Consider the following 26126-nt stretch of genomic DNA (forward strand, 5'->3'; position numbering starts at 1 on the left):
GCTGATATGAGTGCAAAGTAGTTTGCTACTAAGCAGTAGCTCCACAAAAGGCACTACCCTTACTTGCACCAAACATGGTGGCACCTGGACATCTGTATCCAATTCTTGTGCCCAGCCTTCCAGAGGAGTTAATGAAGGTGGAGAAGATGTGGGGAGAAGAGTGGAAGGAAAGAAGAGCTCCCAAGGAAGATAAACTTAGAAAGGAGGAGACGGGATAGAATCTGGTAAAATTACTTTTTGAATTTAGCATTTAGCTACAAGTAATGGGAAATTTGACTTCAGAGCATTTTACATAAATAAGGATTTATTTTTCTCAGATAACCAGAAGCCTGAAATGGGCAATCTAGGGCATATTTAGCAGTTCTGTGATGTTATCAGGGACTTGGGCTTCTATTTGCTCCACCATCTTTTGAGTTGGTTTGTTATCTCATGATTCCTGATAGCCAGCCACCCCGGACACAAACGCGACACAAGGTCCATTGTCTCAGCAAGAACCATGGGGAAGGGCAATGCCAGCAACAGCTGTCCTTTTTAAATTAGGAAAACAATAGCTTGATCTGACTCCCCCATATCCCCACCCCATCCAGCAGACTTCCCCTCTTGTTTCATGCTCCAGAACTGGGTCACTTGGCTATCTTCTAGGCAGCAAGGGAGTCTGGGAAAGAAACCACTTGACTTCCCAACCTCTGTGGTATAAGGCAGCAAAAGAGAGAGGCTAGCAGTGGCCTGGGGGCAACTAATCCAAGGACTTGCCACACCTTTAAGGGAGAGAACACCCGATTTCAAAGCCCCCTGTATCCTCATTAGTATTGCTCTTTTACCAGACATCCAGTATCAACTTTGTCAAGGTTCACCAAAGTGAGGGATATAGTGTAGGACCTTTCCCCTGATCCCTGGCATACTGATTGTTTTAGGTTATTACCAGCAGGCAGCAGTTTTCATGGCAAGAGCATACTCGCTCTCCCTAAAGAAGTGGAAAGCAAATTGTTTCCCCACCTCCACCAAGTTCTTTTAACTCTTTGGTTTTCCTTGTCCAGTTCCAAATAGCATCAACTTGCCCTAACACACTCCTGCTTCTAACTTATTCCATCCCTGCTTTCCAACACTAATGGGAGACCCAAAGAACCACCCATGAAGGAGGTGGCTGACTAAATTCCTGGTCCTAGGAGGAGTCCCTAAGTGCGTGTATGACCAGCTGTCCCTTCTTGTGTGCTTCACTCTGATTCGTGTCTGTCTTCAGAGGTGCCATCATGGTGAGGACCACGTGATGTTCCCCATTCTCTGGGGTTGGGAATAATGGGAGTCACACCCTTGTGCACATACCCAGTGTATCTAGCTTTCCCTCCAGGTTGTCCTGGCTGTTTCTGTTCTCTCTAGGAATACTGATGGGTAGTGACTGAGAGGGTTGGTTCAGGGTCAGAGGTTCAAATCCTGCTTCCAGCCTACGTGGGCAGATTCCTTAATCTCTCTGCATCTCAGTCTCATTACCTGTAAAACAGGGCTAACAATAGTAATTTACTACCATAGGGTTGTTGTCAGGATTAACTGTGCATAGGAGAGGACTCCCATGCACTAACTCAGCAAGTGTGAACCATTCTTACCCTCCCAGCTGCACTTACTACTATCCCAGCCTGGGTGTGGCTGTCTGCAGAGGCTGTTTGACTTTCAAGTTTAGGGTCTTTATATTTTAGAACCATTATGGGGCTACTGTTTGAAGTAAACATTTTATGTTTTTTAGTATTTTTTTTTTTAAATGAATGTAAAGAACAAATCAAATGTTAAAATAGTAAGCTTTTGTTAAAGTTACAGTTCAAATTCAGATTCAAATTTGACTAAAATTTACCATGTAACTATGAGTTGTAGAAGCATTGTACCAAACACGTCTGCATATTCTTGTCTCTCTCTTATACATTTCAATTGTCCTTGAGGTGACTGTGACACTCCAGAGTGTTGGAATCTGCCATAAATATCTTTATAAAATAATCAGAGTAGAGGGAGGTGTTTCATGAATCTTGTGTAAACCATGTAGAATTTAGAATACAGAGTGAGCCTGTGGGAGACCATGAACTTTTGCCCAGTCAGACCTGCAGGTGTGCTGTGTTAAGCTTTGTGATGTGTTTAAGCTTTGTTTGTAATATGAGGATGTTAATATTCTTTTCCCAGGGCGATTGCTCAGATAGTCAAATAAGAAAAGCAAAGCAAAGCTCACAGCAAGCTACTTTGACCTGTAGAGCCTCAACCAATGTTAGACCCCTTTCTGTCTGTTTTGATCAGATTTCATGTTTTTAGCCATGATAGAATCCTATGTTTCATATATCAATTCTGAAAGCCCTAATAAAATTAACAGGTGACATATATTCATAATAGATGCTAATTTTCTCTCTGTCTTTGTTAACAGACAACTGGATACAGCCGAGAGGGGAAGTTTAGTGGACCCCTGAAGCCCATGACATTTTCTGTTTTTGAAGGCCAAGATCAGAATCAAATCATATTCCAGGTAAGGGCTCCCCTTGATCACTGTCCTCTTGATTTTGTATGCTCTCTTGGTGGACTTTTACTTCCTTTTCTCCTGTGCATAGGGAGATAAAATAGAGGCATGGCAATCTCATTATTATTTCAGAAGCGAAGTTAAACAGAGAGATGAGTGGCCTCAGGGTCGTAAGAGTTGTACCTGCATTCTGATTTCTCAATCATCTCTGGGGCAAGTGCTTCACCCCCACCATAGGGAGTTTGGTCCCTGTGGCTCTGCCCTGGAGTTGAAAGGGAACCCGGCTCTGGAGAGGAAATGGCCATGTGATCATCAGGGCTGGCTGTCCAGTGAGCCTGATGCTTGAAGTGTTTGAAGATGTGACCTCTTTGGAATCAGCACTGGAATGGCCTCTGTCTGCCTTCTCCTCACTGTTTCTTCTCAGCTTCAGCTGGGACCATTGCCAAGTCACACTTATGTAAAACAGTATTTAGCTAGATAACTGTGAAAAGCATCAGGGCATCACAATGAGGGGTGGCCTGCTGGTGGGTGTGAGGGAAGAGACTTCAGCTTTTAAATAATAATCCAGGATATGTAATGGAGAAGGAGAGCAGACAACCAGTTGGCCCCAGAGTTGTTGGAGGATGCTTTGATGAGCCTCTGGGAGGTGCCCATGGCTCCTCCCCACCCTATACACTAGGGAGGCAGCAGAGAGTTGTTAAACTACTTTCTAGAGATGATTTAAAGTGCACAGGAGGATGTGTGTAGGTTACATGGCAATATCACACCATTTTACATAAGGACCCGTGCATTTCGGTATCTATGGGAGTCTTGGAACAACGCCCTGCAGATACCAAGGGACAACAGTATTGTTCTAGACAGTTCGCCTCAAAGGAAAGGCTGAACAATGTCTCATCCCCCCCCCTTTTCTTTTCTTTCTTTTCCCCTCCCTCCCTCTCTTCTTTCTCCTTCCCTCCCTCTTTCCCTTCTCTTCCCCTTTCTTCCTTCCTTCTTTCCTATCTCTTTCACTCTTTCTTTTCAGACAAAGTCTCACTCTGTGGCCCAGGCTGTAGCTCAGTGGTGCAATCATAGCTCACTGCAACCTTGAACTCCTATGCTCAAGCAATCCTCCCACCTCAGTCTTTGAGTATCTGAGACTACAGGTGTGTGCTACCACGTACAACTAATTTTTTTATTTTTTGTAGAAACGGGGGCTCGCCAAGTTGCCAAGGGCTGTTCTCGAACCCGTGGGCTCAGGCAATCCACTCACCTCAGCCTCCCAAAATGCTGGGATTACAGGCTGGGTCACCAAACCCTGCCTTTTCTTTTATGTGATACCAGATTAGTGTAAAGGGCCTCAGAGTATGAGCTGGCTGGGGTGTGCACACAACCCTGCCATATAGGGTATTATAAGGGGCCTTGACCCCTCCAGTTAAGGAAGTAAGGTACTCAGGAAGCAGTGACTATGTTGAGACACGGACAGGAATTAACTTGGTGAAGAAGAGAGGAAAGAGAATTCAGCAAAGGCACAGCAGGGACAGCTGCTCTGTGCTGAGAGAGGGTGGGGCACGTAGAGAGGCCTGGCAGAAGGCCATGAGGCTGCTGAGGACTGAGCCAGGAAGAGAGGGTGGGGAGAGGAGGCTGCAGAGACAGGAAGGGCCCTGACCCCTAAGGTGCTTAGGTTTTCTCCCAGAAGCAATGGATCTGAATCAAGTCTCCATGGAGAAAAAACTACTGGCTACAAACTGAAGGAGGAAAGGGAGGACACAAGGAACTGGTTAGGCGTCTATAACAGACTCACAAAAAATTTAAATTCCTCCTTTACTTACTTTCTCTGCCCTGCCAGGGAGTACTTGATGGTGGATTCTCTGATGTTTTTTATTCCTTTCACTTGTGTACTATACTTCACAAGCTGATAAGAACATCATGTGCTAGGCACATCTTCATTTTATTTTATTAACCATGTATGGAGTGATCCTTGTCTTGTTCCTGATATTATGGGGGAAGCTTTCAATCTTTTACCATTAAGTATTATGTTAGCTGTGGGATTTTCTTAGATGTCCTTTATCAGGTTGAAAAGTTACCTTCTATTCTTAGTGTGTTGAGTATTTTTATCAGGACAGGATATTGGATATTCTTCTAGTTTTTGGAATAATTTGTGAAGGTTTGTTGTTAATTCTTCTTTACATGTTAGGTGGAATTCACCAGTGAAGCCATCTGGTTCTGGGATTTTCTTTGTGGAAATTTTTTGATTACTAATTCAATCTCTTTATTTGTTATAGTTGTATTCAAATTTTCTATGTATTTTTGAGTCAGCTTTAATTGTTTTTGTATGTCTAGAAATTTATCCGTTTCACCTAGAAAACAATTGCTCACAATATTCTCTTTATTTCTGCAGTATTTGTAGTGATGTGCCCTTTTTACATTCCTGATTCTAGTATTTGAATATTGCCTCATTTTTCTTGGTCAGTCCAGCCAAAAATGTATTACTTTTGTTATCTTTTAAAATTACCAACTTTGTTTTTGATAATTTTCTCCTTTGCCTTTATAGTCTCAGTTTCATTAATTTCCTTTCTGATCTTTATTATTTTCTTGCTTTGGGGTTATTCTTCTTTTTCTAGTTTCTTAAAGTATATTAGGTTGTTGCTTTGAGATATTTGTTTTTTTAAATATAATCACTTCCCTCTGAGTACTGCTTTATCTTCATCCACAGGGTTTGATATGCTATGTTGGTTTTTATTTTCATTTATCTCAAGGTATTTTCTTTTCCTTTTTTTGAGTAGAAGTGTCACTCTGTCACCCAGGCTGGAGTGTTATGGCATACTAATAGCCACCGCAATCTCAATCTGCTGGACTCAGGTGATCCTTCCGCCTCAGCCTTTCAAGTAGCTGGAACTACAGGTGTGTACCACCACACCTGGCTAATTTTTTGAAGATTTGTTGTAGAGATGAGGTCTCGTCAAGTTGCCCAGGCTTGTCTCGAACTCCTGGGCTCAGGCAATCCTCTCACCTCCACCTCCGTAAGTGCTGGGTTTATAGACGTGAGCCACCATGCCCAACTATCTCAAAGTATTTTTCTAAGTTCTCTGTTGATTTCTTCTTTGATCTGTTGTTTATTAGAGTATGTTAGTATTTCCACATATTTGTGATTTTCCCAAATTTCCTTTTATTATTGATTTTTAATTTTATTCCATTGTGGAGTACTTTGTATGACTTCAACCTTTTTAAACTTATTGAGTCTTATTTATGGCCTAACGTATGATCTATCCTAGAGAATGTTCCATGTGATTGGCTTTTGTTAGAGGCAGTGTTCTTTAGATGTCTGATAGCATCTAGATGACTTATAGTGTTGCCTTCTATTTCCTTACTGATTTTCTACTTGTTCTATGCATTATTGAAAGTGAAGTCTTAAAATCTTCAACTATTACTGTTGAATTGCATATTTTCCCTTCAATTCTGTCAGTCTTTCCTTCATACATTTTGACGTCAGTTAAGCACAAGTATGATATATATATATATATATATATATATACGTGCTGTATATATATCATTGTTATGACTTCTTGATGGAGTGACCCTTATATCATTATACAATATCCTTTTTTGTCTCCATAAATTTTATCTTAAAGTATGTTTTATCTAGTAGTAATATAGCTTAATTTCATCCTCATTTTGAAGGGTAGTTTTGTTGGATTTATAATTCTTACTTGGCACTCTTTTCTTTTCTTTTCTTTTCTTCCACACTTAGTCAATGCTTGAGTGGCCCAAGTACCTTTGTGTGTCTTGAAATAATTTTGCCATTCCTTAAGCAGAATGTATTAAGTACATATTATATATTTGCCATGTGTGGCAGGCTGGGTATAGTATGGCTAGAGTCACAGGGGCTGAAGGTATTCATCAAGACAGTTATGAATTAAGAAACATAGATTTACTAAAGAGAAGATACATTGTGAAGGACACAGTGGGCAAGACAGCAGCCAGAGTGTCTGCTGTCAGCTGCCGGCACTCTGTCATTCAGCACTTTGTGTCATTTCAGTGCCTTCTGACCTCCATGAAAAGTCAGCTGTTAATATTATTGAGGCTCCTTTGTATGTGATATGTCTATCCATTTTCAAGATTCTTCCTGCTGCTTTCAAGATTCTCTCTTTATCTTTCAAATGTTTGATTATCAGACCTGGCTCAGTGGCTCAGCCTGTAATCCCAGCACTTTGGGAGGCCGAGGCGAGAGGACCACCTGGGCAACTTGGCGAGACCTCATCTCTACAATAAATAAAAAATTAGCTGGGCATGGTAGCGCACGCCTGTAGTTCCGACTACTTGGAAGGCTGAGGCGGAAGGATTGCTGAAGCCTAGCAGATGAAGGCTGCGGTGGCTGGGAGTGTGCCACTGCCCTCCAGCCTGGGTGGCAGAGTGAGACTCTAACTCAGGGGAAAAAAAGTTTGATTATCATGTGTCCAGGTTTGGATTTCTTTGAATTTATTCTATTTGGAGTTCACTGAACTTGTTGGATCTATAGATTAGTGTTTTTCTTAAATTTGGGAAGTTTTTAGTCATTCTGTCTTCAAATAATCTCTCTTCCCCTTTTACTTTTTCTTTCTTTCTGGGATTTTTGTTATGCATGTGTTTTTTTGCTTGATGGTGTTTCACTGGTCTCTGGCTCTGTTAATTTTTATTCTTTTTTATTTCTGTATTTTAGGGTGAGTAATCTCAATTGATCTATTTTCAGGTTTGATGATTCCTTTTTCTGCTAGCTCAAATCTGATTTTAAAAGAGCCCCTTCTAATGAATTTTTCAATTCAGTTATTGTATTTGTCAACTCCAGAAGTTCTATTTTTATAATAAAATTTATATGTCTTTATTGATAGTCTCTATTTGGTAAGACATTGTTCTTATACTTTTATTTAGATTTTAGAGATGATTTTCTTTAGTTTTTGAACCTATCTAAAATAGATTATTTAAAATCTTTAATTGATAAATCCAACATGTGGCCTTTCTCAGGGACAGTTTCTATTGACTATTTCTCCCCTCCCCCCCATGTATGGGACTTACTTTCTTATTTATTTGTGTGCCTCCTAATAATTTGCTGAAAATAAAACATTTTAAATAACATAATGTGGCAACTCTATAAATCATCTTTCTTTTCTTGGAGTTTGTTGTTGTTGCTGTTTGTTAGGTGGCTTTTTGAACTAATTCTGTGAATTCTGTATTCTTTGTCATGTCTGGTCACTGGAGTCTCTGCTCAGTTAGCTTAGGGTTCAGATAATGACTAGACAGAGATTTCCTTGAATGCCTTAAACCAATAAGTCTCCTGGCCTTCACCAAGACACTTTGTGTGCATGTTGAGGCACACCTTCAACAGTGTAGCAGGCAGCTTGCAACTCTGTCCTAGCCTTCATTTCCTGCTCAGCAGAGCCTCCAGGTCAGCCAGGAGTGAGAGATTTGGGCTTTCTCAAACTTTCCCAGGCATGTACACAGCACTGCTCATGAATTTGGCTTTCTAGATTGCTAAAAATATAGCAGAGATTTTCGCAGCCCCCCACAGACAACTCATTCCTTGATTTTTTTTTTTTTTTTTTTTTTGAGTTGGAGTCTCACTCTGTTGCCCAGACTGGAGTGCAGTGGCTGTTCCTGGCCACTGCAGCCTCGACCTGCTGGGCTCCAGCGATCCTTCCGAGTAGCCGGAATTACAGGCACGCGCTACCACACCCAGCTGATTTTTTTTGTTTATTGCAGAGATGAGGTCTCGCCAAGTTGCCCAGGTGGGTCTTGAACCCGCGGGTTCAGGCAATCCACTCACCTCAGCCTCCCAAAGTGCAGGATTACAGGCTGAGCCACCGAGCCTGGCTGACTTATTTTTTTTTTTAAGTGTTTTGGTCAGCTAACTTTCTTCAAATATTATCACTGCCTCAGGCAGCTGTAATATTAAACAAATGTCTCAGAAGAAAAATTGTAGTGACTTCTGAGTCTGGTCAAATAAAGTCAAGCCCAGCAAGTAGGTATTCCCAGGGAACTGCCAGAGAGGTCAAATGATGATAGTTCTTTGGTGTTGGGGCTTTTGGGAAATTTCAAACCCTTCTTATCTCCACTGTGGTGCTGTGCTTGTGAGGCTGTTGGTTTTCAATGCTTCCTTCCTTCCTTCTTTCCTTCCTTCCTTTTGTGTCAGAGTCTCACTCTGTTATTCATGCTGGAGTGCAAAGCACGATCACAGCTCACTGCACCTTGACCTCCTGGGCTCAGGTGACCCTTCTACCTCAGCCTTCCAAGTAGCTGGGACTACAGGTGTACTACTTATAAATAATACTTATACTGCAGCCATGTAGCTTATTGTTTAAAAAAATTTCCTTAGGATAAATTCTGCACAGTAATGGTTGCTATCAAAGGCTACAAACATTTTATGCCTCAAGTTATTTCCAAAAGGATTATATAAATTTGTATTTTCATCAACAATAAGTGTGTTTCCTTATATCCTTAACATTGACATTATGGTAATTTGTTAAAAAATATGTTAAACTTAATGAAGTTGAAAAACTTTTATGTCTTCTTAGTTTTATGTGAATTGTCTATTATTGTGATTTTTAAAAGTGCTATGGTTACGTAGTCCATGAATATAGTGGTATATTTTCTTTATTCCTGAAATAGTAATAAAGAGTTTATCACATAGCATTATATCAAGTTGAAACCACTTGTAAGTTGTTTTCCTTGATATTAACATGTCTATTAATTTTTGTTATAATTTTAGAAGTACTAAATGACAATTTTTTATTCTAGCAATAAAAATGCCCTTTAAAAATTTTTTTACAAGCTCGCTTTACAACATTACAGCATTAACTTTCAGATATACCCTGGAAAATGTCTTTTAACCTTATCTACAATTTAAGATATCAGTGACTTTGTTAATGTAACGAATTTGCTTATACATTGTTTCTTGAGGAAAATGTGGTTTGAATGTTACATAGTTAATGTGCAAGCAAACTTTTAGAATGTACCACTGTAAAAGCTAGGAATTTCTTATTCAGTGATTGCACACATGAAAACTTTACCTGAAATCGATGACTTTCTACAAACTACACACCATTTTTTCCCTTATAAACTAATCTATTTTTGCCTTTTCCCAGTTTACGGCCAATCCTCCTGCTGTGACTTTTGAACTAACTGGAGAGACAGAAGGCATATTTCAGATAGAACCAAATGGATATCTACATCTCATCAAAGCCCTGGACAGGGAAACAAAATCTGTTCACAACTTCCAGGTGAGTTAATACCAGGTGAAGAAATCTAACTCCAACTCTTTTGGGCATCCTTTGTACTGGAAGTATTACTGGCACCCTCACCCCTTGCATAGAATCTGGTTAAGCTCTCCTAACGTTAATGGCATGCTTTGTGAACCTCATATGTCCATTTTTTTTTTTTTTACCAGCTATAGAGGGACATGGCAAAGGTACCCCCCTTTTTAGGCTGTTTAACCAGGGTAACCCAATTTACATTGCCAGGACCTGCAGATGGCATTGCTCATTCAAGTAAGGCCGTGCTCAGGGCACCTGGATCAAAACCAAGCCAACACTCCTCTGATACTTCACTGGTATTTGTCTGTGGCTATTGTGTGGGCCTGGGACCCACAAAGCAGCAACTTCAGTGCTGGGATGGAGCTCCTTTGGGCCTTGGAAGTAGCAGACAGAAACAATGGCCAGAGACTTACTAAAAAGACCCTTCTCCCTTTCTTTCCCCACTTAGTTTCACAGTTGGTATCTGAATACCTAGGTATGGCAGAGAGCTAACTGTGAAAAGAAGAGCAAGCCAAAAACTCTCTGTCTGGTACTTCTGCTACAGGCCCTGCGGGCTGACCGCCATAATGGCTCTGCAAGAAGACATGGTGCTTCTATAACCTTAATGGTCAAAGTGCTCTCCTTTCATGAAATCCAGCCATTCAGGACAGAGCGTGCCTGGCGTCCAGAACACCCTGCTGCTGGAAAGTGATTGTTCTGACTAGCCAGGCTTAACTGATAAGGCCCTTTTATTTTTGCAGCTCCCAATTTGGACTTTTTTGGGTTTTTTCTCTCCTATAGTCACCAGGTCACTGGTTCTTTAAGGTCTAATTTTCTTCAAATGACTTCTGGGCATGTGATATGAAGTCCAGTCTCACCAAGGTGGTTTCCTTTTCCTCAACATCAGGTTTTAGCCCTGGATGCTCAAGGAGCGATAGTGGAGGGCCCGGTCCCCATCACCATAGAAGTGAAGGACATCAACGACAATCGGCCCATGTTTCACCAGTTCAAGTATCAAGGCACAGTGAGGCAGAACTCTCGCCCAGGTAACAGGCAGGAGCCTGGAGATATTTATGGAAAAATGGAAAGGTGTCGGTCAGAAGGGGCAGATTTGTGTGGCTAGCAGTGGCAGCTATCACCCATTAAGCATTTAGTATTTTATTTAAATTTCACACTGATCCTCTGCAAGTTGTTTTATTATCCCTATTGCTTCAGAGCACAGTTTCTCACCCTTGGCACTATGTATTGACATCTGGGGCCTGATCATTCTTTTTTTTTTTTTTTTTTTTAATCAAGGGCCATTCTGTGCATTTTGGGATGCTCAACAGTATGCCTGATCTCCATCCACTAGATGCCAGTAATAACACCCCCCTCCACCAAGTTGTGACAATGAAAATGTCTGCAGACATTGTCAAATGTCCTCTAGCGGGCAAAATAATAGTAATAACACCCCCTCCACCAAGTTGTGACAATAAAAATGTCTGCAGACATTGTCAAATGTCCTCTAGAGGGCAAAATCACCCCCAGTTGAGAAGCACTTTTGTAGAGTGAGCTGTAAAACACCTTACCTCTGGAAAGGTGAACTCACTCTCCCATATCCTCTTAGGAACCTACATTGTCATAGTTGCTGCTGGTTTCCAGTTCTTTTTCTTCTCTTAAGGCCAACTCCCAGCTATGACTCATCCCTTCTCTATATGGCATTGACCGTCTACCCTTCATTTCAACAAAAGTTGTCCATCAAGGCATACATGTGTCTAGCAGACTCCTAGGAAGGAGCATCGTATCATAAGAGTACACAAAACAAAAATGAATATTAGACATCAGAGTTCTCACAAAGACTCTTGGCCATGCTCATCAACTCATCATCAAGCTTCCCATTATGTTGCTTAATCTCTTCTTTCTCTCAGTCTTCAATGCTTTCAATAATTCACAGGAATTTTTTTTTTTTACTTTATTACATGGAGCAATTTCACTTTCCCTGTCCCTGAGGTTGCAAATCAAAGATCACTAGGACTCTGCTATGGATAGGAAACCTCCAGAACTTCTCTTTCCTCTCTTCATTAATAGGCTCTTCTAGAGATGTGGTACTCAAATGTTTTGGTTTCAAGACTTGTGTATTCTTTTTAAAAATTACTATCCTCATTGCTCTAGAGCACATTTCTCAACATTGGAACTATGTATTGACATATGGGGCATGATCATTTTTTTCTTCTAAATAACATTTAGGACTCCAAAGAACTTTTAGACATGTGGGTTATATCCAGTGGTGTTCTAGCAAAAGTTTAGCAGCTGTTTCTCTGGAGGGCAAAGCCCTGAATTGTAGCATTTGCCAATTTTTACATTATAAATATGTCCACATATTTTGAGCTACCAATAGTGCTAACAATTTACTCACAAAATGTCTAAAAATTCAACAGTTAGCTCATCTGAGTTGGGCCCAGTATATTACTGGTTATATTTATCCATATTCACTATATTAGAAATAAATTAAAACTGAGACATTAAAATAAATTTATTAATTTAAAATAACTCTAGTAAACATTTTAATAAAAAGTAACTTTTTTAAAAAGAAAAAATTAGTGACAAGAATGGCATTGCTTTAATTTCTGCAAATCGCTTTAATGTCTGGATTAATAGGAAACAAGTGCATTCTCTGACTCTTTCTGCTCTGTTACCATGTGCTATGTTGACTGAAAGTATATGAAGAAAAATTAGATATTGGACAAGAGAGGAATATTTTAATAGTATTTTCAGATAACTGTGGGCATTCTTTGCTACAGTACCCAAACTCAACAAGTAGTGGTTTCTTAAGATTAACTACAGTGTGGAATCTGAAATCGTATCAATGACATATTTTATGCTCCCTTAAACTAAAATCCATGAAATCATCTTGTACTTTGAATGAATCTTTTATACATGCATGGTTTTTAACTCTTATAGACCCCTTGAAAGAGATTCAGGGACCCCTGGAGGTCCCTGCACCACATTTTGAGAAACCCTGTCCTAGGGAAGAGGAGCACAAAAAAGATGTATTTCCCTGCTGATATGAATTCTTGCACCTTTTCTCATTCTATTTCTGCTTCTTAGAAGGCAATAGCAGCTGTGGTTGGTGTGAGTTTCTGAATATATATATATATATATATATATATATATATATATGCACACACACATATAAGCACACATACATATATACACATACATATATATACATACATACATATTTATTTGTTTATTTATTTATTTTTCTGGTATGTTTGTTAAACAGGAAAGCCCTTCATGTACGTCAATGCCACAGACCTGGATGATCCAGCCACTCCCAATGGTCAGCTTTTTTATCAAATTGTTGTCCAGCTTCCCAACGTTGACAATGTCATGTACTTTCAGATCAACAACAAAACAGGAGCCATCTCACTAACCCGAGAAGGTATGTTAAGGGATGCCCTCTTAGGACTATCTCAGTCAGAAAGAGGGACTGAGGCCTGTCACTTTCAGAGACAACTCCTTTTCTCTTCTCCCCTACTTTCATAGGTGCTTGGGAATTGGATCCTGCTAAGAATCCTTCCTACAATCTGATGGTCTCAGTGAAAGACATGGGAGGCCAGAATGAGAATTCCTTCAGTGATACCGCATCTGTGGATATTACAGTGATGGAGAATATTTGGAAAGCACCAGAACCTGTGGAGGTGGTAGAAAACTCGACTGATCCTCACCCCATCAAAATCACGCAGGTAACAGCGAGAGCCTACTAGATAAATGGGCTCACTTTGAAGAAACCCATCCATATGGTCTTCACTGATACATTTATTAGGTGTGTTTTTGCATAGCATAATTATAAAGCAAATTAGATCACCTCTGGCCTCATGTCTCTGCACTTCACCATCCTGGGCAGAACACTTGAATTCAGATATGTAGTTGAGCTTTCAGAGAGTACTCTACTCATCCTTGCCTTAAAAGTAGAAAGCAGTGATATTTGTTGTTCCCTGTCAGTAGTGTGGGATGTGACTGCTTCACAATGGCTTGTATGGGGTATGCACATCATGTATTTGTGCATGGTTTGAGTTTGGGGTGCAAATATTTTTGCTTCTTATTCATTCTTGTGGGAAAACTCTTGACCCGATAGACTCATCCCATCAAGGGCTGAGAAACAGAGACAGGACTGGTCAAGGGTAAAAGAGTCATAGTAGGCAATCTCTCCTGTTGGAGCCTCCTACTCTTCCATCTCCTGTGTGTGCCTTGTTCCTCCATTCAAATGCTCCTCCTTCCCCACCTCCGTGGGTTCCCTGAGCCCCCTCCTACCTTAGTTCTGGAAGCCCATGCTAGATTCTACCCAGATCTGATCTTTTCTGGACGCTCAGGAGGTTCCTTGACATGAAAGCTGTGGATTAATGGGAAGTCCCTGGATTTGGAAGCAGATAGCCAGAATCATGTCCTTGTTCTATGACTTTAATGACTGATTATGAACAAGTCATTTAACTATTTTGAGCCCCAATTTCTCATCAATAAAATGGGAATAATAACCCCTCTGAGGGCTGTTGTGAAGATTCACTGAGGTGTATTTGTGAAAGTAGATAAAAGATGTTAATATTATGAAGAAGTACTAGTCTGTATTTCCCCTGAAATTTTTTTTTAAATGACACTATTGTTGTTAAGGGGCCCTGGAATGGCCTATCCCATCACATCTATTGTCTAATTCAAAGAGACCTTTTCTTTATTGAATGTTGAATTAATGAACTTCACCTTCAGAAAAATTTTTCTAAAAAAAAATTAGGGCAGCCCCTTCAGGTCTCCTCCCACTGTGGGAGATTTTCTGTCCTCTTAATAAATCCTACTTTCTCAAAAAAAAAAAAAAAAAAAAAAAAAAGAGAAAAAGAAAAAAGGATAAAAGAAATTAAAGCAAGAGTTATCCTGCTGTCCCAACTGAGAAGACATGTCTGCATTCATTGCCATGAGAATTTCAGATCTGGGGTTTAGACTAAAGTCTTCCTAGCTATTATTTAGCTTTTCACCATAGGGATTTGTAAGTGCTAAAAAGAACTCATACACTTAGTTGCTCTTGGGACTTTCAAAGAAAAGAAGTTCTGAGATGCCACACCCAACTTCTAGGCCTGGAGAAAGTGCTTTGGGTGTGTTCTGAAGCTCAGGAAGAAGAGAGGACAGAGCACAGCTCAAAAGAAAAGAATTCAGGCTGAATTTTTGGGACACAAGAGGAGATTGCTTTAGAACTAGAACTAAGAACATAATCTTTGGCATGGACAGTGAGTGACGCTTAAATAACTAATAAAAATTGTTTCCTGGACCTTCCCAGGTTGGTTTGAGAGAATGATTTACTGTGGAAATTTCAACTAGTTGTAGGACCTTGGGTAACTCACTTAAATTTTTTGTACCCTAATTTGATAAAATGGGGATAACTATAGTCTCTAGTTCATAGGACTGTTTGAAAATTAAATAACACATATAAATGTTCAGAGTTGTGTCTGGTGTGTGGTAAACCTGCAATAAATGCTAACATTTATATATCAGAGTCTGGGCTCTGTCTATATAGCAAGTAGACTGATCTTACTAGTGAGTTTATTTACGTTTTTTGCTAGGCTGTTTACAAAACAACCTTAGGCATTGGCAGTCATTCTTATCCCTGAGATTCTAAGACTAAATATTAGAGGAAGAATGTCCTTATTTATATATGATTTGTCTTACTTAAATAATAACATGGGGGACAATTTAAAGTGGCTTCTGTTACTCCTGTTTGTCTTCACTGGTGAGTTTTAGAAACTCATCAGACATCGTGGCATAGTCCTCAGATGATAAAGTAGATTTTGTTTCTTAAATTGATGTTTGATGGATAGAAGATTTCACAGGAAGACTCTAAAAGAAAACAACACACAACCCCTTTAGAGGGTTTGCAAAGAATTCCTTTAGAATAGAAAAATTCTCTGGTGTGCTTTTTTTGAACAATATAACTTGGTGGTTTTTAAAAAAAGACTAATTTTAGGTTGAAAACTTAAAAAATATAATTCAGTTGTTATAAGAAACCACAGACATACAAACAAGGTTGTGAAAAATTTCAAAGTGAGAACCAGAAAACTATATATTTCCTTTCCAGTTCTCTCCGATCAAATGTATCTTTTCTCACAAATCGCTTTGGGCCCACAGGTGCGGTGGAATGATCCAGGTGCACTTTATTTCTTAGTTGAAAAAGAGAAACTGCCAAGATTCCCATTTTCAATTGACAAGGAAGGAGATATTTATGTGACTCAGCCTTTGGACCGGGAAGAAAAAGATTCAGTGAGTAAAATGGGAAGAGTTTCACAGGCAACAGGACAAAGCCCTATGCCCATCTACAGTTGAGGGCAAAATTGGTTTTGCCTAAAACAAACAAACAAACAAACAAACAAACAAACAAAAAACTCAATTCCAGATCCCAGCATATTATTAGCTTTCAAAGACATGATAATTTCCCCACAGTTCTGCCCCATCTCATTTTTTCTTATTTTCTAGTTCTAAGTAAATTGCACATAACAGGGTAAATAAAAGAGAAATGAGGCGGCTATTTTCTCTGCCTTTTACAGGGGGTGGTGAGGGAACCTTGTCTTAACTCTGACCTTCGTGTTGCAGTATGTTTTTTATGCTGTTGCAAAGGATGAGCAAGGGAACCCACTTTCATACCCACTGGAAATTCATGTCAAGGTTGAAGACATTAATGATAATCCACCTTCATGTCCATCACCCATGACTGTATTTGAGGTCCAGGAGAATGAAATGCTGGGTAAGAAATACGAGCTGCTCAATGCTGTGTAACTGTTTCTCCTCAATAACTGTGGAATTCCTTTCTCCTCCCTGTTATGCAAAAGGAGAGGCAGGTAGACCTCATCAGGGTCAATGATCCATATCTAGTCCAGCACAGAGGTTGAATGTACCTCAGGAGTCAAAAAGGTACAGTATTTTAGATCTAACAATATAATTACCACCACCACTACTCACATTATTACTGCTGCTATCACCATTACCACTATCACTAGCACCATAACTACCTACACTAGTATAACCACCTACATTATGAAATATCTCATCTGCAAGATTTTCCCATAAATTATCTTATCTGACCTCTGATAAGTTCATTAAATGATAATCTCATCACATTTGCTAAATAAATAGACATATACACTCAAAGTCAGAAACCCTGCAGTAAATTAGCAACACCAGTGGAGGTTGACTTTGGATGCTTGAGCATCCCTCTCTGAGAAGCTGATAATAATAATTCAGGAGGTTAATAGGTGAATTTCAAGTTCTATCTATTTTTGTCCTTTTCGTATTGACTTGCTACTTTCTTTCACTGTGTCTCATAATAGCTTTAGTTTTATATAGGAACAACTGCTATAAGAGCGTTATGATTTCTGGAAATTTTATGACTTCCCTGGATTTGGGACAATCCTTGTCCATTTTCTCCTTGGTGTTGAGCTCATTGACTGAGCAGGTTGGCATTCCTTCAAGTTGTCACTTAACTCTTGCCACATAGGAAGAGTTAAATGACAGCTTGAGGGAATTTCAGTTACTTATAAGGAAGGATCTTCTCACAATGACAGTTATTTAGCAATGGAATATGTAATAATAACGAACAAACATTTGTGACATCACCCTTTTTGGAAATCTGGGATAGTCTGTGATGCTGAATAAAGCTGAAAAATCTCTGAAGACCTTTTTAGATGATACCCCTAATCTTTTTGCATTGGGTCATTTAGTGTATTCGTTATCTTTTGCTACATAACAAATCACCCCAAAACCTAACTTAAGACAACAAATATGTATTAGCTCACCATTTCTGTGAGTCAGAAATCTGGGTAGAGTTTAGCTGAGTTCCTCTAATTCAGAGTGAGAGAGAGAGAACCAGCAAGAAAGAACAAGTAAGATGGAAGTCACATGTGGTCTTTCTAGGACCTAATCTTGGAAGTGATTTTCTATCACTTTTGCCATATTCGATTTATTAGAAGCAAGTCACTAGACCCAGCCCACACTCAGAAGGAGGTGGCTATGAAAAAGCATGAATATTAGGAGACAGGAACAATTGGGAGTCATTTTAGAGGCTGCCGACCTCATTTGGAAAGAGGATAGTATTTGTTTTCCGAGAATGGTAAGGAAGTCATTGTTAGTGGAATAAATTAAGGGACTTAGCATGATTTGCTTCTCTATAAGTGAGAATTTATTTTGTAAAAATATTTCAGAGTCCTTAATGGAGCAGTTGTTCTTATAAATCAACTGAGCATATTCTATACATGTAGCCTGAAAGAGGTGCAAGACAATGCCCCCGCCCTGTGGGGGCTTGCATCTAGCTCAGCTGACAGGACTTGCATAGATGGAAGCCTTAACAACTCAAACCTTGGGAAACTATGGAATTATTCCTCAGCATATCTACATTCTCCTGTTTGGCATCTTGTTTTAGCCAGTATCTTGTGGAACTTGTGCCCCAAGTCTTAGCAATACCAACATTAATTCTTGAGTTCCACTTGAGATTAAGTCCTATGTATTCATACAGGAAATTTAGCCTCTTATAAAAGCCTCGCCTCTCTGAAATATTTCTGGATGTCCCCAAGTGATGCTGGATGTCCCCAAGTCAATTTGGACTGCCACTTGGTCCTGGTCTCTGTCACTCAGAGACATGGTGCTCCTTTCACTTCTGGCTCTTCTACAAAGTTCTCTGCTCCCACTGAGGGGCGTCCCCTCGTACCAGCAGTCCTCATTGTGCCTCTGACAGCTGGAAGTCCCTTGTGGAGTGAGAGAAGAACAGTGTCCTCAGGGTTGTGCTCAGTTGATGAGGAGAAAGATCCAAAGCAGGGCTGCTCAAATCCTAAAGGATCACAGAATTTAGCAAGATGCTCTTTCATCCCGACACATGGATGCTTTTCTTGCTAGAGCATACTCATGCCACAAAGGTCACTTGGTTGTGATGGATTCAGAAATAAGCAGCTGACACTGCACTAGATACATTTTCTTTTCTATTGTTCATGATGCTTCCCACACCCAGACCGTGAGGCACATCTATTATGTGTCCAGCTCCACGGTAAACATAACATAGATACTTCCCTTCTTGCCCCCACCCTCAATCAAAAAACCTTCTAAATTTCTATATAAGTCTGTGGATGCAGACTGATGTGGTGGAGGAATGTAAGCTAACTTCACAAATTGGATGAATTTGAGTTTTAGCTCCTACGTGTGATTCTTGCTGCATGTAAAGAAACCCACAATTTTCCCACTTCACAGAGTAAGATGATCTGGAACCTGTCAGAACCCATCCAGAGCAAGGTGGAGCACTGAGTCATAGCCACTGGCTTGTGGAACTCCCTGGTCCTAAAACACAGGAATGAAATATTTAGGGTCGTGAACTTCCACATGCAGTTATCTTTGGGGTGGAGTCAGGCGCCGCGATTTTTCTATAAAGTGTCTTACAAACAACACAGGGTTGGCTTCTCCTTGTTTAGTTATTACTGTTTGCCATGTTATTAGTGTCCTAGGGCTGCCATAACGAATCACCACACACTTGGTGGCTTAAAACAAAAGAAATGTATTCATAGTTCTGGAGGCCAGGAGCCTGACATCAAGTTGCCAAAAGGGCAGCGCTCCCTCCAGAGTCTCCAGGGGAGAATCTTCCCTTGTCTCTTCTGGCTTCTGTTGGCTCCTGGCGTTTCTTGGCTATTTGTGGCAGCCTCCTCCCTCATGTCATCACTTCCTCTGTGTGTGTCTCTGTGTCCTCCCTTCTTATATGAACACCTGTCACTGGATTTGGGGTCTTCCCTACATCCAGGATGATTTCATCTCAAGATCCTTAGCTAGTTAGTTACATCTTCTTTTCTTTTCTTTTTTTGAGTTGGGGTCTCACTCAGTCACCCAGGATGGAGGGCAGTTCCATGTCCACGGGTTACTGCAGCCTTGACCTCCTGGGCTCAGGTGATTCTCCTGCCTCAGCCTCCTGACTAGCTGGGACTTTAGGTATGTGCCACCATGCCCAGCTAATTTTTAAAAAAAAATTTTTGTAGAGTTGAGGTCTTGCTATGTCGCCTAGGCTGGTCTTGAACTCCCGGGCTCAAACAATCTTCTCGCTTCGGTTTCCCAAAGTGCTGGGATTCTGGATGTGAGCCACCATGACTGGCCATAACTAGTTACATTTTCAAGGACCTTTTTTTCAAATAAGGTCCCATGGTGAAGTTCCAGTAGACGTGAATTTGGGGTAGGGGTACTATTTGTTATGGCTGAATGTGTCTTCCCCAATTCATATGTTGAATTCCTAACCCTCTGTTATAGGCTGAATTCTGTCTTCCCCCTCCCCCAAATTCATATGGTGAAGTTCTAACCCCCAGTACCTCAGAATGTGACTGTGTTTGGAGATAAGGTTTTAAAAGAGGTAATTATGGTAAACTCTCCTCACAGTGAGTCCTAATCCTTATAATAAGAGGAAATTTGGTCACAGAGAGGTACAGAGTGAAGGTGCTATTAAGAAACGGGGAAGAAAAGACAGCCATCCACAAGCCAAGGAGAAAGACCAGAAGAAACTAACCCTGTTAACACCTTGAGCTCAGATTTCTGGCCTTCAGAACTGTGAGAAAATAAATTTCTGTTGTTTAGGCCACGCAGTCCATGATACTTTATGGCAGCCTTAGTTGACTACACTATTAAACCTATTACACCATAAAAAGGATTGGAAGAACCAAAATTAATCTGAGAGCCTTTGTCTGCTACCAATAGTTATATGCTATGTTTTCTAGAAACCTGCTTATCCAGTGAAACCATTTTGATAGATTACATGAGGCCTGTAATGATTGTTTTTCTTCCCTTTTCCATAGGTAGCAATATTGGGACCCTTACTGCCCATGACTTGGATAAAGAAAATACTCTTCACAGTTTTTTAGAGTACAGAATTGTGGAGCAAACCCCCAAACTTCCCACGGATGAAATCTTCTTGATCCAATTTGCTACGGGAATGATCCAGTTAGCCAAACGGTCCTTGAAGAGGCAAGAAAATCCTCAGTACAACTTAACAGTAGAAGTGTCTGATGAAGGCTAGTATTATACTTGCTGTCTTGAGTACAAATAATTCTTTTTCTTCTGGTTATAATTTGGTTAGGTTGCTCGAAGTACCGAGTACATGACAGAATGATGTCTTGTCCAAATTCTTTGCTTTCTTTGTGAAACACACACAACACAGAGACAGCTGTGTTACTTTGTAAAGTTGTTGGAGTTAGGGTTGCAGCTACAACAAAATTATTGTGTTAATCCAGGTCCTCTGAGAAGCAGATGCCGAAAGGAGATTAAATGTACACAAATTTTACTTGGGGTGGGGGGTGCCTGTGAGAAAAAATGGGGAGGAGCACAGAGAAGGCTGAGAGAGCCATTAGACCAGGATACAAACCTGACCCTGAAGGGAGGAGAGAGGGGAATGGAAGCCAGGTAGGAATGTCCTAGACATTCTCTGACAAGGCTGTCAGAGAGCCCAAAGTTGGCCATCAAAGGGTTCATAATCTCTGAGAATGAGCGTGTCTGAGCCTGGCTTCTTTGCTCAGTCACTGACTATGAGTGCCCTGTAGGAAGAAAGCCCTCAGCGCAGATGTAGTGATGAATTTCAGAGCACAGCAGTAGGTCCATCATCAGTTAATGTCCCTGGAATTGGAGGTCTGCCAGGTACATTCTGCAGACCATGATCATGAACAGGAAAATTAATTGTCTTTTCCAGTTCCTGTTTTCAGACTCAAAGGGCTCTACCTTATGAAAGTGGAGGAGAGATGCATCTTTTGGGAAACTGTCTTCTCCTGTTAGCTTCTAGTTGACCCTTTGACAAAATCAGACTTCCTTGTCCTTAGAGCAAGGTGTTCTTAATCTTTGCTGGGTCACAAGACTCTTGAAGAATCTGATGAAAACCATACATTCTCAATCAAATGCACATATTCTTTAACAAATGTGTACACACACACACACACACACATACACATACACTTATTCAGGGAGAAACTCATTTCTGGGGCAGTCAGACTCTAGAAGGTTAAGAATCCTTTGAGTTGACTAGCACTGAATCTTAGATACCAAATGGCTTAGTAACTGTTCTGGCTGCGAGGCACAGGTTACTGATGTAAACAGATACTGATGGAACTAGGGAGAAACCCGGGGTTAGCAGGTTCCAGATCAGAATATTTAAAACTTAGTAATTTGACAAATATTGAGGGCCTATTATTTGTCTAGCATTATGTTAAGGGGTAAAACAGAATTAAGTATAATAAATCACTGAGGAACTAACAAATTTACACGATTAGTTGTCTATTCTTTCAGCAAACAGTTACCTGTTTGAGGCACCATGCAAGGTCTTGGGGATGCAGAGATAAGTAAGACCCAGTATCTATCCTCAAGGAGCACTCATTCTGGTAGAGAAGGTGGATATGTGAATCAATAAGTAGCAAGGAGGCTGGGCGTGGGGGCTCAAACCTGTAATCCCAGCACTTTGAGAGGTCAAGGTGAGAGGACTGCCAGAGCCCACAGGTTCAAGACCAGCCTGGGCAACATATGATAAATCAAAAAAGTAGCTGGGCGTGGTAGCGTGTGCCTGTAGTTCCGGCTACTTGGAAGGTTGAGGCAGAAGGATTGCCTGAGCCCTGCAGGTTGATGCTGGGGTGGCTGTGAGCATGCCACTGTACTCCAGCCTGGGTGTCGGAGTAAGACTCAAACTCAAAAAAAAAAGTTGCAAGGAATTATACAAGGTAACCTGTGAAGGAAATGAGTGGTGAGTGACTGAGTGGAGGGAGAAAACAGGTATGACTTTCTGAAAGATATGTCCTTAAGCTGAGTTTTGAAGGGTGAACATGGCAGGTTACAAAATTACATAATTTTACCTAGGAGGAGGGCAGGTGGGGAACAGGTCTTTCTTCAGACCTCCCACCCATCACTTGGTGACCATATGGGTACAAGTGGGAAGCAGAGAACCCTCTCTCTGCATAAATTGCTTGTCAATTGCAAAATTATGGCTATGACTGTCATTTCACTTGCCAATTATTTTCTTGCAGATTTCTGATTTTAATGTACAATTTTCAGTGAAAATTTCTGTGATATATGACTTTGTTTTTCAGATTTCAAGACCCTCTGTTATGTGCAAATTAATGTTATTGATATCAATGATCAGATCCCCATCTTTGACAAATCGGATGTGAGTAGTTGTGACTATTTGTTTTTTTCTTTACTTTGTTCATATTATCTGACCCCTTCCTCTGGGATAAAGACACAGGCAATAGTTAGGAAAAATGCCAGACTTAACTGGTCAGTGCACCAGTAACAAATCAGAGACCATCTCCAGTGGAAATCTCCAGGGAACAATAACATTTACTCTTATAGTTGTCTGAGAATGTCTGTTTATAAATGTCTACCAATGGCTCATTTATTCCAAGGGCTGCTTAAAAGCTACAACCATACTCTTTGTCAAATTGAAAGGAGTTGAATGGTTACTTGTAGTTTGTTATTATATATTTTTGTGTATTGGAACACTAAATAAATTACCATTGGGTCTCAAACAAGCACTTTTAGTCAAAAATTTAATATTTGGAATATTAGCAATTTAAACTCATTTTGTAATTGTTGGGTAAGAGAAAGGGAGAAAAAAATGAATCTCTGGCTTGAGTCAAAGAAAAATGTGGAAGACATTTGTAGGAACTAGGAGAATTGGTCAGAAAGAAAAAAAAATATGTTTAGAACATCAAGAAATATGCAAATGACCATATTCTTGTCATTGATATAGGCTGCAGACTTGGTGATGGCTTTATCACTGCATCCCTTAAAAGAAATGTCTCTATTTATTGTGAAGGAGAGAGAAGCCCATTTCACTAGACTGTTATGACATGTTTGAAGTCAGTTATGAGGCAGCCTAGAGCCCTGTGATGATGTTCATAAATCAGAATAGGGACAAGACTATGACAAAGAAGATAATTGATTTATGAGGGGAGTTGGGGTGGGAGAGGTGTGACTGAATGTATCTTATATAATAGGCACTGAGGCTAAGCAAGTATACAACAAAGAACCCATTTCTTCTCAGCCTCCGTTTTCTTGGGTATTTTATCCTTTCCTAATGTTGTGATTTCCCTGCATTTCATCTTGACGGAGTTTATAATTTTTATGGTTTTCTTATGTATTTATTTACTTATTTATTTTTTAGTTGGAATCTAGGCTCAATGGCTCACTGCAGCCTTGACCACTGGGCTCAGGCAATCCTCCCACCTCAGCCTCCCAAGGAGCTGGGCCTATAGGCACATGCCACCATATCAGGCTTGCTTTTTGATTTTTTTGGTAGAAATGAGGTCTTGCTATGTTGCCTGGGCTGGTCTTGAGCTCCTGGGCTCAAGCAATTCTCCCACCTTGACCTCCCAAAGTGCTGGGATTATAGGCATGAGACACTGCACCCGGCCTGTGTTTTAGATTGAGGATAAGAATCTTGCTTTGGGGTCTCTGAGTTTCAATACAAATCTGGCTACAGAGAGTGATCTGGCTTCTTTTGTTACTATAGTTGTCTTTCCCGGACTCTACTTGTTACCCTCTTTAAGATCCCGATGCCAAAAGAGATGATCTGGGGGATCCTTAGAGGAGCTGGAGATGGTCTAGGCCAGTGTTTAAGAGCACAGGCTTTGGAGTTGGACAAACATGGGTTTGAATCCCAGTTCTGTGACTCACTAGCTGTGTGATCCTGGCCTCTCTAATCCTTTGTTCCTCTGTAAATGGACATGGTAATATAGCAGTTCAGCAGGGTGTTTTGTTGCTTATCTTTACTGAACACTTACTATGTGCCAGGCATTCAGGAGCTTTATATGCACTGGTCTCCCTCAATCCCCAAAGCAAACATGATGAAGTCTCTATTATTATTCTCTCCACTAGACAGATGATAAAACTGACACTTAAAGATGCATGATAACTTGCTTCATGCCACTCAACCTGTAAGCGGCAGGTCTAGGACTCATATTCAGGCCACTTGACTCCAAAGTTTTAGATTTTACCTCTACTCCTTGGTTTATTTAAGGATTAATTTAAATAATGTCTGTCAAGTGCCTGCTACATTATAGGTACTCAATACATTGTAGTATTTATTTACATCATTACTACTACAATAATAATGATAGTTATTAAACATTGAATAGGGGAGGAGGAATCCATTTTAGAATCCTAGCTGTAGCTCTCTGAGATGTTGTGTTCCTTGATACAGTGAATATTAGTTCATGAGTATGACTGATGTTCAAATCCATTGCAGCACCTTCACCCATAGGAAAACATGTCCCATAAATATTGATGGCAACTATGGCTTGTGTCCATTCTGAAGGCAAAAAGAAAAGCTTGTCCTTTGGCCATTATACTTGATGACAGTGGACATTCTCATTGTTTCCTTCTTGTTTTTTCTTTAGTATGGAAACCTGACTCTCGCTGAAGACACAGCCATTGGGACCATCATCTTGATCATTCAGGCAACCGACGCGGATGAGCCACTTACTGGGAGTTCTAAAATCATCTATCGTATTGTAGAGGGAGACAATGAGGAACGACTGGGAATTGACACAGATCTCCACACCAATGCCGGATATGTCACAATTAAAAAGGTAAATGGCCCAGTTAATAGAATTTGTCTTTTTTTGTGGATTAATTTACGAATGGCAGTGTGAAGATCTATAAGCAGGGGTGATGTATCAGCGATGGACTCTGGGAGCACTCCTAGTCATTCCCGTCCTCCCAAAAGACAGAAAGCCAGGATTCAAGTCCTAGATCTGTCACTAGCTGGTCAAGTAACTTTTACAGGGAGGTACCTGTTGTTGCATAAAATACAGGATTTTTTGTACAAGTAAATATACTTATTGTTCCATGCAATATTTGGGACACACCTATACTAACAAAGTATTTATTTATCTGAAATTCAAATTTAACTAGATGCATATTTTTATTTGCTGAATCTGGCAACCTTGTTGGGGGCTAGAGGAGTGGCACTCAGGCCTCACGTCCCTCTTTGCAAATGTGGGGATTTGACAGGATGATCCCATGGCCTTTAGACTGTGAACCCTTACTCGAACATGCCAGGCAGAGGCACCTCTTAAATAATGACTGGAAATTGGCAGGTCTCCTTTCAAGCTTTAATGGACATGTTTACTTTTTCATTCTCCTTTCCCTCTGCTTTACTTTCATTTTTTGTGGTATTGCTAAGCCCACTGGCTCTTATTCTGTCTCGCCCTCTGTAAGGACTAGGTAATCTGGAGCTAAAGTCCTAATTACCTCAGGCCCTGCTTCTTTGTATAGGATCTTCCCTCAACCTACTCCTGTCCCCTGCTATGTACACCTGAATCTTGACTATTTTCTCTGTTGCTGCTCCATCTGTGTTTAGTGCCTGTCAAGGGTTTACCAGATGA

General features: G+C 40.4%; 1 protein-coding gene across 1 annotated transcript in view; it reads left to right on the forward strand.

Moving 5' to 3' along the window:
* Positions 1–26126, forward strand: part of CDH17 (cadherin 17) — a 69516-nt gene that overhangs the window by 12619 nt on the left and 30771 nt on the right. Inside the window, exons 3-12 of the mRNA XM_008053534.1 lie at positions 2399–2497; positions 9583–9717; positions 10637–10775; positions 12995–13153; positions 13258–13457; positions 15880–16011; positions 16342–16492; positions 20559–20774; positions 22827–22903; positions 25137–25328. Of these exons, the coding sequence (XP_008051725.1) occupies positions 2399–2497; positions 9583–9717; positions 10637–10775; positions 12995–13153; positions 13258–13457; positions 15880–16011; positions 16342–16492; positions 20559–20774; positions 22827–22903; positions 25137–25328 (1500 nt within the window). The remainder of the gene's footprint in view (positions 1–2398; positions 2498–9582; positions 9718–10636; positions 10776–12994; positions 13154–13257; positions 13458–15879; positions 16012–16341; positions 16493–20558; positions 20775–22826; positions 22904–25136; positions 25329–26126) is intronic.

Source organism: Carlito syrichta, unplaced genomic scaffold, assembly GCF_000164805.1.
Source record: "Carlito syrichta isolate Samal-C Ts95f unplaced genomic scaffold, Tarsius_syrichta-2.0.1 Scaffold288250, whole genome shotgun sequence".
Classification (NCBI taxonomy): Eukaryota; Metazoa; Chordata; class Mammalia; order Primates; family Tarsiidae; genus Carlito; species Carlito syrichta.